At 33.0% G+C, this 14,772-nt stretch overlaps 1 protein-coding gene across 1 annotated transcript in view; it reads left to right on the forward strand.

Annotated features, from left to right (window-relative positions):
* Nucleotides 1-1,928: 1,928 nt before the first annotated feature.
* Nucleotides 1,929-14,772, forward strand: part of LOC119638174 (zinc finger protein 395) — a 484,238-nt gene continuing 471,394 nt past the window's right edge. The window contains exon 1 of the mRNA XM_038034825.1: nucleotides 1,929-2,514. Coding sequence (XP_037890753.1) covers nucleotides 2,017-2,514 — 498 coding nt within the window. The 5' untranslated portion in view covers nucleotides 1,929-2,016. The remainder of the gene's footprint in view (nucleotides 2,515-14,772) is intronic.

Genomic DNA, 14,772 nt, shown 5'->3' on the forward strand with positions numbered 1-14,772 from the left:
GAGGAGACCATAGTTAGGTCCGATGAGTAAGTTGCGTACGTTCGTTTACTCTTATAATGGCTCTAGCGCGTGCATTCCTTTAATGTAATCGTCTGTGTGTGCTACCGAACTAGGTAGCTTTTTAATGATACGTACGTCTATCGGTTTAGAGCCTCCAAACTTAGGACAGATGTCTTATGTTTACTATTTTTATATATAAGGCTGATCAAAAAATTGGTGCAATTCATTTGCACCTACGCCGAAAAAATGAAGATGAATTATCAGATGTTGACTTACTGAGATCTTCTGATCAGATACTGTATAGCAGATGTTGAGATAAACCTTTGCCAAAGCCGTATAAAACCACAATGTTAAAGTGTTCCCCTTCATAGAGTCCCTTCTTATTTTTACGTTCACCCTACAGGTTGATAAGCAATAGTCTTGCATGGTCTCAATGGTCTGCTCTAAATCATTTTCAATCGGTTTAGAAAATTGCGACCATCACTAAAACAAGTGGGCAAACAGATATATAGGAAACGATTCTGAATTGACCGGGAGCATAGAAGACTTAAGACCCCTTAAGTTTTTAATTTCTATCGACTCCTATTTGCTTGCGAATCTCAGAAGCATGCATCAGGAAAAAGAGTTAAATCAAATGATGATTCATCGGGAAAGAAGTTGAAACAAGTTGTAAGGATTTTGGTAAATAGCTTCGTAGAACAGTCGTCTAAATTTTAGAAATGGAGAATATGTTGCGGAGCAAAATCAAACGGATCTCGAGAATCGCATGTATAAGCTTTCTCATTTTTAGGACGAAAGGGAGCACAAACCAAGAAGAAGCTTTACATTCCTCATAAAGTGTATATATTTCTGATCGGAATCAAATGTTGAAACGATTTAAGTATGCACGTCCGCCCGTCTAGGTAATATCTACAGTAAACTCTCTCTTGGTCGCAAAAGTTAGGACATCGGGGCAAATTGCAGATGAAAATCGAGGAAATCAGTTAGGACATACCCTTAGCAAAACCATAAATTGTGGAAGTCTATACTTTCAAAAGCAGAAAAATTGGGCTTCTTCCGCGTTACTTAAAAATTACGATAAATGCAAAAAATTAGCCATGCCCATTCAATAGTATATTTCCAATTTTTTTTTTTTTCTTTTTTTAATATTGAATCTAACAGATTCCGCCATAAGTGAAAAAAACTTCCTATACGACTAGTTGTACAAAGCTGTACTAAGTTTGTGTGGAACCGTCTCAAGAACTTGAGATAGGGCCTCCTTTTATTATGACGATCTAAGTTTGTCTGTCCATCTGTCCGTTTGATTTTCATCAACTATGGGCCTCAATTTCTGAGATCCTTTGACTAACTTAGGTACACTGACGTGTTTTGGTCCAAGGACAATTACTAGTAAAACTGTTTTGGATCGGACCGTGTTTCTGGACATTTTCCATATAACGCCATATTTTAAAAAGTTGTTTTATGACCAACTGCGCAGTGACGTGTGGTTCACTATGATGTTTTTGGTTACTTTGTTTTTAATGTTTTTTATGCTATCAAATAATGAGATAAATTTTATGAAAATTTTATTTAATCTCTTTTCTTAAATTTACTTTTAATTTTAGAAATTTCTTTTTGTTGGTTTCTTTTACAAAAAGAAAAAGACTATAAAAAAACCAATAAATAATTTTAAAAAAAATATGCAAATTATAGTAAATAATAGTCAAAATTAATTAGTGATAAGATCTAATGTTTAATTTAAAAAAAGGCTCCTTCGATTTGTTGTTAAACTAAAACTCGGTTTACTACTACCATCACTAGTACTAACTATTTGTTAGATGTGATTGCGAACTCGCAAAAAACAAATTTTTTTTGTTTTGAAAATATTAATGAAAAGTGCAATAAGTTATAATAAAAAAAAAAGAAAAAACCAAGAAAAAATTAAATCGAAAAAAAACACTCTTCCATTCATTTTCTAATTTTTAGCTAAAGATTTTCATTTGTGTTTTGTGTGTGTGTATGTGAAACTTAGCAAACATGTCTACGGGTCGTCGTTTAGCGAAACGTTCCATAATCGGTACTAAAGTGTGTGCTCCCGGTCCCGATGGTCTTTGGTATTCCGGCGTTATTCAAGATGTCAAAACTCCGCCTACGGCAACAGTAACTAAATGCCCAGATGCTGAGGCCACGGTTGAAATGACGTCAAACGAAACTAAATACATTGTGCGTTTCGATTTTAAAACTCAAGCAACGGAAACGGTAACAAACGGTAACAGTAACTTATCCATACGTAATCGTAATGCGAATCTTAGAGATATTAGTCCGGCGCAGACTTTAAGACGTAATGCTATGATAAAAGAATTCGGTGAATCGGAATTAATCGGTCCAGGTTTTCGTTCGATAATTGGTGTACACTTACAACCGGGTCAACGCGTGTACGTTACTTATAACGGCCGTGAAACATCAGGTGACATTATTCAACATGATGCCGTCAAGGATGAGGTGATTATAAAAATCACACCCATTGGCTTAGAGGTAAATTAAAATTTGATCCTTTTCTTTTTATTGCTAATATCTGCTGTAAGGAGCACACATACATAAGCACTTAGCTGTAGACATACAAGTATTAAGCTTTATTTCCTTATCATATTCTCTGCAACTTTTGCTTGCCATCGTAACTTCTATTCTATTGTTGTTGGCCGACAGGAGACATTTCTTCCTACTCATATTATTTCGCATCTATACATACGCATAACATCCTCTAATGGGTTGATACGAAGAGAAACGTTAAAGGAGAGGGAAGTGGGATGATTATGTACTCGTTTTTATATATCCAACAATTTGTACTCGTTTCTATGTTCGGTACTCGTATATGTTTGTACATCTATTTGAACAATTTATTTTATGTATGTATATTCTGTGCAAAGCATTGCATTTTTGTATCTGTGTCAAGGTTAAAAAAGTTTCGTGTGTAAAATGGGAAAAACCAAATATCTCTCTTTTTTTTCACAGACAATCAACTGTACACTTGTGTATTATAAAGTGTACTAAACCGATGAAGGGGAAGAAGAAGAACAACAAGAAAATCGTAAACAAAACTCTCTCGTAAATTTTTTATTTTCACATCCATACAGATGCAGAATAATACTTTAATATAATTTAAAGCATTTCCCCTTGATGAAGTAAAGATTAAATATTAACCTCGTAGCATATATAATCGCAGATGCTGTACATCTACACCACTTGTTATTATAATACGGTATATTAAGTTCGTGGGAACGTAAATAACACCCAGAAGGACTTAAGAGAGACACAGCTTTTATTACACCGACTTTATCTCTTCATCTATTCATCTGATGTCTTTCCATGTATATTTGTGTTCAAGCTATTAGTCACAATTTTAGACATATATCGATCACTCTTCATAAAACGTCGTATTTTGAGAAGTAGCTGCATCGAAAAAATTTGTAATTTTCAAAATTTTCTGCCAAAACTCGCTTTGTAATAGTATTTCGGCATTCGAAATTGGTTTGAAAAATTTGTTTCGGCCGGGGCAATTTTTTCAGTCCTCTCTCGTATGACAAGAAGATCTAATTTTCTTTGATAAAAAAATAAACCGCCCCAAATTTAGACCATCTCGATGTATTTTTTGACTCCTACTCTATACAAGTATTTTCATGAGAATTGACCCTTTGTAAGGCAAGAAACGTTGCAATTTTAATATTATACGATGAAAATTAACGCATAGTAACAATTTGATATGAAAATTAATTGTACAAAATTTCGAGCACCCACGCCTACTTTTAGATCCTCTCCCATAGAAGGGTATTCACGAAAACGTATGTCAATATGAAAACTAACTCATAATAGTAACTTGAAATGATATGAAAGTGATATGAAAATTAATTAAGCGGAATTTTGAACACATATCTCAATCATTCTTACGGTAAGCCTTAAAGTAAGCTTTTATTTGCAAAGTGGTCTAAGTTTTAATATACCTTTACTACTTTTGAGATATCGTATAAGAAGTTTGGCCAAGAGATAGATCCATGTGGTTCAGATTAGATTCACTTGATTTTTATATTATATTACTATCATGAACAAATGATCATAAAAAAAAAAATTAACATTTAGGCCTCGTTGGCACATTTTACACATCATGAGAATCCTTGCATCCAAAAAATGGTCCTGCATAGTCCAAATTCGATAAAGCTGATTTCTTTGTCGTTTTATTATTATGAACCAATTTTCACTATGAAATACTGAAAATTAGCCGTTTTTGGCACATAAGAGGGGGTTCAAAAAATTTGTCAAGCCAGTATAAAGTTTGTATATCAATTTAGAATCTCGAAAAGTTATTACTTAGTCACTTTTGTCGAGCAGATTTAAAAATTGGAAATTTTTTCTTATAACGACTTTTCAGAATAGGGTGTTATATAAAGTCTGGTCGAGAAAGTGGACGGGTCGGAAACAGTTTCAATAGCGACTTAGAGACTTAGATTAATTCAAAATCGTTTTCGGAATTGATCGGTATTGTGAAAAAAAAGTGGTCCTTGCTTAAGCCTTTCTGCATGTTACATACGTCCGCACTAACTTAATATACCTTGTACTACAAGTAATGTAGGGTATAAACAGGGTATCTATTTTTGTGTTCTAAAGCAATTATAAAAATCTTATTAGGCAATGTTGTATAGGGTATTCTATGGCATGGCTATAATATTTTCACTTGTATTGTTTCATTTTGTCAACCATGTGGTTGGTTTTTCTAGCCGTCTTGCCAGTTACTCGGTAATTTTCCACTAAAATTTAAGTATCAGATCGACTACAATTACAAGTCGTGCAATTTATTTTCTCTTAACTGAAAGATAAATTTATCTAATTTGCAAGTTCATTTTTTTTTTGAGAACGCCCTTCTATGTAAATATATTTATTTTCAATTATAATAACTCAAGTATTATTTAAAGGCGTATACGTTTCTATTCTTTCCTACACTTCTTTGAAACAAATTAAAAACACAAACGGGACAATTTAATAGCTTAACTAATAGGTTATTTCGCCTCATCGTCCTTAGGTAATGGGCTTTCTAATATTACGTATAGTTGCTCACGACGCAATTATTATCTTCTCTACGTCAGCTTTCGCTTTCTAGAGAAGAGTGATCCTATTTATACTTCTGACGAGTTTTTTTTCCAAACTTGAATTAAAAAAAAATTCACATAACGCAATATTTAAGACATCAAAAAAAAATTTTTCTTTTTTTGAATTTTTAAAAAACATTTTTAACACACATTAGTATGGTTATAACCGTGATGTGAATGCGGTTTATCTATACTAAAATTGAATTAAAATTGAATTGAATTAAAATATATTTATATACTTATCTATGACTTAGAAAGCAGATGCATACGAAATGATGAACTGAATAAATTTTATGAATTCTTAACTGCTCTCCAACGTCTTAATTACCGTTAAAGATAAACAAATGTTTAGCACAATTTTAAAGTTAAGAACACGTGAACAATTTGAAAAAGAAAAATAAAAAAAAAAAACAAAAAAATTGTAAATAAATTTATTATTTGCATACGAACACGATTTTTTGTCAAGTTTGAAATTAAGTTAAAAAAAAAAAAATAAATAAAAAACAAAGCAAGTAAAATACTATAGAGGATCGCGGCCCGTCATTAAGTACCCTACAGCATCCTACATATATATTCATATAACGGCTTTTCAAAATAAGATGTTAAACAGGAAATTGTCGAATCTGAATCATTTTCAATACCATTCGTCTTTGAGTTCAAAATCAAGCCCGTATGGTTAAATTCATTAATGTATCTCGAAAATTGAGGCCTATAGATTGAACACAAAAATACAGGATGGGCAGACGGGTAGACAAACTTAGATCGATGTAGAAAGCGATTCTGATTCTATCGGTATAACAAAAAGTGTGTGTATATAAATTCCTTCCGACTATTACATACTTGATACACTTGTGGTGTAGGGTATAGAAATGATTATTACCTTTTAACGAACTTTGGATACATATATAATGAGACATAATATTGTTAATCTAGGGCGTTTGAGAATTTTTACTATCACTTATGAGAAGGCCTTTAAAAATCCTTGCATTAAAGTTAAAAGCAATATATAATAAATATAAGATTTACCTTGTTTGGTCGTCTACCCTATAAGTATTGTTTGATTAGGTAGTACATCATTAGACGGGATGCTTAGATTCCTATTTTAAAAGCTTCATAGATTGTTGATATTTTCTATTAGCCATTATCCTATGCATGGCCTTTGCATACCGTATTCACACTCTATACTTATTCTATGCTCACTCTATGCTTACCCCATGCACAGCCTTTGCTTACCCCGTTCACACTCTATTCTTGCCCTATGCACAGCCCCGTTTGTAGTCTATGCACATCCTACGCTTACCCTATTCATGGTTATGCACACCCTATACTTACTCTATGCACACCCTACGCAATGCGTGCTCTATACTTAACTTATGCATCGCCTTTGCATACCGTTTCATATAGGTTTACATGACATACGTAGAATTTTTTGGGTTGGCTGCAACAGGATCTCAGATACGACCATTTTCTCATAGTCAGTTTCCAAAAAATTTGATAAAATAGTTCCGAAAAGCACAAATTTATTTTGTTTAGCTTGTTCGAAAGGTATTTTTTATATAAATTTACGAGGTGTTCACAAAAATATTTTACCTCTCCTAGTTTGGACGGACCAGCATTCTAAGTACAACTATATCTTAATCCTAACCGTCGCCTTTCGATAAATGTGAATACATACATGCAATACTGAGATATAGCAAAATATCGAAACTAGTTTTTCAAACTTAGTATTCTCGATTTATTCTCACCACACAAAAGTTTCAACCTATAGGTCAAGTCTTGTGTTTCCGGGAGCACCTTCATAACTTTATTTTTAAAAATGCTTTCAATAAGTGTTCTTTCAAGCTGAAACTTATATCCATAATCAAGAAATGAATTGATATTGTTATACATATGCGGTCTAAGGTCTAAGTAATTATTTATTTATGTCTTAAAGAGTGTAGTGTTCAATACATATACGTCCATACGTTCTATTTTGTTAATGCTTTTTTCTCGGCATAATTTTTTCTGTAAACATTCATGGATGGAACTAATTGTTGAGTGTTATAACTAGGTTTGAAAGCAATACTTAGACCCCTTCCCAATCGCTCCGCCTTGCACTTGCATTTATCCAATTGTGTCTCGTCTAGTGGTCGTTTTTGAAAATTGCGCTAGTCAAAAAATTATGGGAAAAAAGGCGAAAAAGGTAGGCATTTGCCGCACACCTTTCCCGACTAAGCTCCCACGATTGCTTCACATAAACTTGGGAACACTGATTTGATAGGTGCGACTCTCATCTACTCGATTATGCGATAAACCACGTTTTCCTGTAGATATAGCAGAGCCACTTTTGCTTACTTGTTTTTCTTCTGCTAATTGCGTGAACTGTCATCTAAAACACAATTTCTTTAAAAATTTTAGTGCGAATTTACTGGATGGACAACTTAATGGCATATCGTGTAATGTGTATTGTACGCAATATATATTTCAAATCAATTCTTATGGTTTAGCAGAATTGCGAGCTATTTGTTCAAGCGATAAACTGTTAGATCGAGTCATAACTAATTTCTGTCATTTTATCAAATATTTATTTTGTTTTCATTGAATAAAAAAATTATGTGGGGCATGCAACCTTTTTCCTATACCTCTTCTTGATTGGCATGGATGTTGCTCCAATCTTGGAAATGTTGTCGTCAAAGTCTCATCGTTTAAAGTCGTTTCTCCAGGATGGAATTTTACAAACCAATTTTTAATTGTCCGATCAGTTATCAGGTGTTCACCATATAGATACACTGCATATTCTTTCAGCTGGCGTCTTAGCGCTATTGCCTTGTTTAAATTCCCAAACCATTGCATGTCGAATACGCACTTTTTTGTGCCTCCATTTCAGAGGTCAAGGAAAACGGTTGAACGTACCACATAAACTAGTTGACAGGAGGCTAATTGAATTCCCATCTATATAATGAAAACAAAGACTCATTTATTTCGGTAACTTATACTGAGTAATTACGAATAATAGTTTCTACCTCGCTGCGTTGTCGCAGGTTACTTATGACTCGACCTAATAAATGGACGCTTTCTTTTAGGTCGTCGCATGTATTTCGATAATTTTTTCACTTAAGGAGGGCATTTATTGAGAAAAATTTGGCGCAATACTGTATATTAATAAAAATATTTTCCATAATTTTTTACAACTTTTGCTGATCTTTCTGGAAATATGGCACCAACGTGTCAAAAAAACAACATTGGTTTGGCACGGATCTCGAACATCGACTCATTTTCGCACTTTTTTCGAAAGTTTCTGGAGAGTTTGAGGTCGGTTTTTGTCCAATAAGTCTTACAATTCATTGTCCTCGCATTTTTTTTCGAACCTTCAAAACGCTCTTTGTCACTGGCATCAATATCAATACTGTTAAACCGTTGAAATCAAAATCCACAATTGGGGTATGATGGCGCAGCATCACCATAAGGTTCTAAAGGTATCGAAGCTCATCAAAAACAGATTTCTTCAAATCAAGCAACAAAAGTAATGAATGTCGGAAATGAAGCGTTCCATGATTAACGCCTGCGTACACTCGATAACTCAATAATACTAAATGGGAAATTATTATATTATGTAGAGAAAGGCCGAGATCATCGAAATTAACCATTGTTTACATTGATACCTCGCATCACTTTATCACCAATAGATGTCTCTGATCGAAGTGCATGCAGAGAGAGAGAGAGAAAGAGAAGGAAAAAGAGAAAGAGAGAGAGAGAGAGAGAGAGAGAAGGAAAAAGAGAAAGAGAGAGAGAGAGAGAGAGAGAGAGAGAGAGAGAGAGAGAGAGAGAGAGAGAGAAAAGACTGGTAAAAAAGCGTTTTCGTAATCTTGACATGCCGTCTAATCCTAGCGAGCTACTGGTTGCCCATTGTAATAACAAAGTCAGACATGTTTCAAGACTTCAACGCTTTAGTTTTTTTTTTTTTTTATTATATTATATTACCAATCACTCAACTGATGTCTTCTACTCGCGTAATGCAGTGACGGGAGGAAAGAAGTGAAAAAAAGAAGAGAGATAGAGAAGCAACCGCAGCCCGATGGGTGTGTGCCGATTAAGCATTTACTAGAGCTGTGACCAAAGCAAACTCTACCGCGTTTACATTTGAGCCCTCGAACACAGACTTCGTAGTGGCGATAGCTTCGGACATTTCTCTGCCATAAAGATATGTGATCATCATAAGGCATCTACATAGAGCCATTATTGTCTGACGAAAATTGCTAGAATCTTAAAACTCGGTTTGAGGTGAATACTATTTCTTCCTCATTTATTTATCTAGATGTTATCTAGATTTTTTTTTTTGCGAAATTTTTTTTCAGCAAAGTATTCATGTTTTTGAAACTCAATAGTTTCTATATATATACGCATGTACGCTTGTATATATATATATATATATATATATATATATATATGTATATATGTAAATAAGTATAAAAGATAAACGAGTTTTTAATTGTTCGCGCGTTCAATGGTATGCGTAAGTTAAGCTTAAGCTAATTAACAATAACACAAATAACGTTTCAATGCTCTTTAACATTTTCGTTATATTTAGTTTTGTTGTGTTTTATTTTTTATTTTTTTTTGTTTGAATTCAATGAAACACTTTCTATTTTTGGTTGCAAAAGTTGTATTATCATTTTTTTTTTTTTTCTGTAGGATCTCTTAACCGATTTTGGCAATTGACCTTGATTGATCCATAAATATTCGTTTTATGTTCATTGTATATAGACAATTTATACGAAAGTATTAGTAGTTGCGTTCATCTGTAACGAATACGTCCATATTGTCAAAGACAAATGTACGGGATGCTTCATTATTAAATGCATTAATGGAAAACGTTTAGATCTGTTTTTCAAAAACAGCAGATATTTTTATATTTTATTGTTAATGATTTTTTTTTAAATATTCGCTTCTTGCCTTGAATTTTTCTTAAATGAGAAAGCGAAACAAAATCTCCTTTTTCTAATAAGAACATAACATTCGGGACCATATCCCAATATTAACAAAAAATTGCATTAATATTGAAGCGAATTTTGGACACTTATCATTTAAGAAATGAGGAAATTATATTTGACAATGGCTTTGCCAAACCGAAAACAATTAAAAATGCCCTGTGGTGGACTACGGCCCGCCAATAGTAGTCCAATCCGAACCATTTCCATTAATGTTCGTCCTTGGGCCGAAACAGATCAGTTTGCAAATTTAATCAAAGTACTTCAAAAATTGCGACCTGTAAGTTAAACACAAAAAAAAAAAAATAAAAATATAAAGCGAACAGACAAGCTTAAATCGATTCGAAAAGTGATTCTGAATGGATCAGTATAATGAAATGTGGACATATCTCAGATCTTTCTTGCACGCATGCGCACAAATTTAATATGCGCTTTTACCTCCTGTGATGTAAAGTATAATAATTAATATTCACTATAGGCATCGTACAGACAGACAGACAGACGGATGGACATGGTTAAATCGACTCCGGAATTAATGCTGATCAAGAGTATATGTGATTTAAGCCTTGCTGACCGACTGATTTTGGGTGGATTGCACAAGTGTAGTGTGCTTTCAATTTTTATTGCATACATTGTTTTTATGTTAGAGAAATTCATAGACTTGAGTTTCTCATCTAAGTTTGTTTGTGTAACTAAGAGGAAATTTATATTTAAAGGTATCGTTAATTTCGAAAACAAAGCAAAAGAAAGAAAAAATGTTTTTGTGCCAAATTTTTGACATCTTTCACACACGCAGCCAACCGCTAAAGTACTACTATTGTCGTTACATCTGCTACTACCGATGCCGGTTATTACGAAATAAATAATTTTTTACTAATTCGTCTGTAAAGCAAAAAAAAAAAAAAAACAGAAAAATTCTCTATCTCTCTACCCGATCTGTCATCTGTAATATTTGAAATTTTATTGTACCCTCTAAATTTTACATAGATAGTGCATATGCGTGCGTCTATGTGTGTGTTTGTGCGGAAAATAGTTGTCATTTTATCATCACTTAAAATTTATCATCATCGACAGTAATTATACCATAACAAAATATTGTTGATTACGTTCATCATGTGTTATTGTTGTTGTTGTTGTTGTTGTTATTGTTTACACAATTGAATCATTATTAAGTATAAGTACTAACCGGCATGTGTACGTTACGTCATTTAACTGAAGCATCCAATACACGATACAATCATAATTAGCGGTAGATGTGTGGGTGTTTTTATGAGGGAGTGTAAGTTAAAATTTTTTTATTATTATTATAATATTATTGTTGTTGTTATTGTTTTGATATCTATATGAAAACTTTTTCGGCTTTTTATTATTTTTTTATTTTTTTTCTTTCTATTTCCCTCTGACGTAACTCGATTGATGTAGTTTAGTAGAATATTTATGGTGAATGTTGCAACAGAGAGAATGCTTGTGCGAAAATTCATTAAAAATTCATTTGCGACTACATGCGATTCTGCAAACAAATATAAAAGTCAATCATTCGTTCGCTAGGTTTGTTCTTGCATATCGGTTGCAAACTATTTCTTTTTGAATATATAATCTATCGTGGGGTGAATTATTTTTTTCTCGTTCTATTATTACAACAAATAATTTATATTTATTTTATAGATTATAACATGAATTTATGGACAAATTTTATCGTTTTAAATATATATAATCATAAACGGATCATGAAGGTTCCTATTAGGCGGCCAATATTTTTTATACCCTACATCACTTGTGGTACAGCGTATATAAAGCTCGTGCAGGCGTAGGTAACACGCAGAAGGACTTAAGATATGCCCAACTTGTGTTATACCTATCGATTCTGGATCATAATCTGAGTTGATCTAAATCTGTCTGTCTGTCTTTCTGTCGTTCTGATGGCTGTCAATGTAATTTGGTGTTCAAGCTACAGGTCGCAATTTTTGAGTTATTTTGTTGTATTTTGACCCAAGGACAAACGCTATTGAAAATGATTCGGATCGTTCCATTTTTTCGACCACTTCCCGTATAACGCCCTCTTCTAAAAGGTCGTTACATGGAAAAAAATTGTACTTTTCAAAACTTCTCATCCAAGGCGACCAAGTAGTGGTATTTTCGCATTCTACATTGGTATGAAAGCTTTAGACCAGCTGGGGCAATTTTTGAAGGCCCTCTCATATAACAAAAACAGAAGTTCGTACGACAAATAGGTATAATTTTCAATGCTTCATGATGCAAACTACATCACAATAGTGATTTAACATAAAAAAATTAACTTTATCTAATTTGGACCGTCGCGGCCTATTTCTTGGATCCTATCGTAATAAGGATTTTCACGAGAATTCCTCCTTTGTAGAGAAGAAAAGTGTATGTTTTAATATGTGGCGATGGAAATTGATCAATAATAGTAGGTTCATGCAACAATGGACTCTACAAAATTTGGATCATCTACGCCTATATTTGGATCTTGTCCTATGTAAGGATTAAAATTGTAAAACATTAGATTGCGTTTTGGATCCGCTTGCCCATAAATACGCACATGAAAAATATGCCTTCATACAGGAACGAAATATAATTTTTGTGATCTGTAATAAAAATAAGAATTGTGTTAGACAGTGTGGTGTAGGATATTTAATACTCGGCCTTGCCCGACTTTAATCTTCTTATTAGTTTTTTTTTTGTATTATTAAAAAACAAGCATTTGGATAAACAGCACGAATAATGGTGGCTAGTAGTAATGTTTCTGGGGCATTCTCTATATGGAAGTTGTTTAAACCACAATGTTATAGAACTTGTACACAGAATAAGTATTTCTCTTATGCTGTATTCAAAAAGGTTACACCAATTTAGCTTTATCTTTAGCAAATTTACATAGTATTCGAAATTTATTTCGTTGCCTTCAAAGTCAAGTTCCCTTCAGTACTATACATTTATACCAAATTTTTTGGGCCAATCCCTGGAACATTTGTCACAGTTGAATGACCTTTAGAGCTTATTTACCTGGTATTTCTTCAATCGCGGCAAAACGTTGATCTCAAAGGGCTCTTTTGAGTTTAGGAACAAGCCAAAATCTGCATAGGGCTAAATAAGTTGAATGCTTTGCGATATGAGTTGAATTTTGAACTAAAATGCTCCCGAAGTAGCAATGGCGCCTACGAGTAATGCAAAAATCAAGAGTTATCAATTTAGGCAAACGATGTCCAACAATCAAACAACATTCATAGTACACAATACCACGATAATCGAAGAAAACTGTTAACACCAAGTGTTGTTTCACATTTTGCACGATATTTCTTCGATTGATTGGTTGTTTCTGGATCGTATTTCTAGATTTAGCTCTTATGTCCCGTAGTAAAATATTTCAAGGCCGATAAATAATCGAATATGAACTTCTCAAATATTTTAAGGTGAAGCTCTTTTTCAAAAAATTGCGGGTTTTTGGTATCAATCGAGATGTGACGTATCTCAGGCCCAAAATATCTTTTAAAATGTTCATGGTTGTTCCGTTTGAAATTCCAGCAGCGTCAGCAAATATTCCAAAAGAAAAAAAAAATTGCTAACCGACGTTTTTTGAGCACCGAACCTTTGATTTCTTTGATGTGACTTTCAACGGGACGTTCTCCACTTGTAAACATTTCTTTTCGAAAAAGTCTGCTTCCCAAAGGCCCTCTACAACATTGTAAATGTTTACACCTTGCTACAGTTACCCATCCAACGGATTTTAAAAATAAAGCGTTATATGGGAAGTAATCGAAAAAGTGATCCAATCAAAACCTTTTTCGGACTGTACTAGTCCGGATCTATGCTATTACAAAGTAATAGAACAACACTACAAACACTACATATATATGCTTTCGGTTATGTAATTCTGTATGCAGAGATATAAGATACCATTCATTCTTAAAATGAAGAGCTAATACAGATAAATTATAAAAATAAAAAAATGAAATTTAGTGAATTAACATAATTTGCAAATATAAATATTTTTTTTTTTGTCGTCTAAATACATTTTTAATATTGCAAATTTTTCTTTGTTCTGTTCTAGCTTTTTATACAACACTTATAAGGGTGTAAAGTTATATTTAAATTTAACTAGCAAAGACACAAACCAAAAAAAATATGTTAACGGAGCTTTGTTAAATGGAGTCTCGGAGATATTTAAAGCAAAATTTAGATAAAATAGGCTTTTTTCAGGATCTTTTTTTTTACTATTATAACAAAAATACGACTTTATCTTAATTAATTAAAACCTAGTATAAAAAGGTCTTTTTACTATATGAAATACAAGGCTGAAAAAGTGAAAGTTTACTTAACCACTGTAACCAAACAAAGTGAAGCGAACAAACAAAACTAATATTATGTGAATCCTTGATCAATGGCCATTCCAACTGTGTATCACATTTATAAAGATTCCTTGGGAAAAATTTTTTTTGACACTTTGAAAATTTGTTCTATATGGCGGTGTTAGATGAAAAAGCGTTTCTAGCTATATGCAGCAAGGGATATAAGAAAGAGATATTAAACAACCAATAGCGAAATATACTATGAAGGAGCACTTACTTCTAACTTTTAAATTCCAAAATTGTATCAGTTACACTACTTAACACTGAATTAATTAGTTATTTTGGCATTTTTATTGACCAGCGGTCGGAAATTTAGTGCTTGCG

Source organism: Glossina fuscipes, unplaced genomic scaffold (genome assembly GCF_014805625.2).
Source record: "Glossina fuscipes isolate IAEA_lab_2018 unplaced genomic scaffold, Yale_Gfus_2 84, whole genome shotgun sequence".
Lineage (NCBI taxonomy): Eukaryota > Metazoa > Arthropoda > Insecta > Diptera > Glossinidae > Glossina > Glossina fuscipes.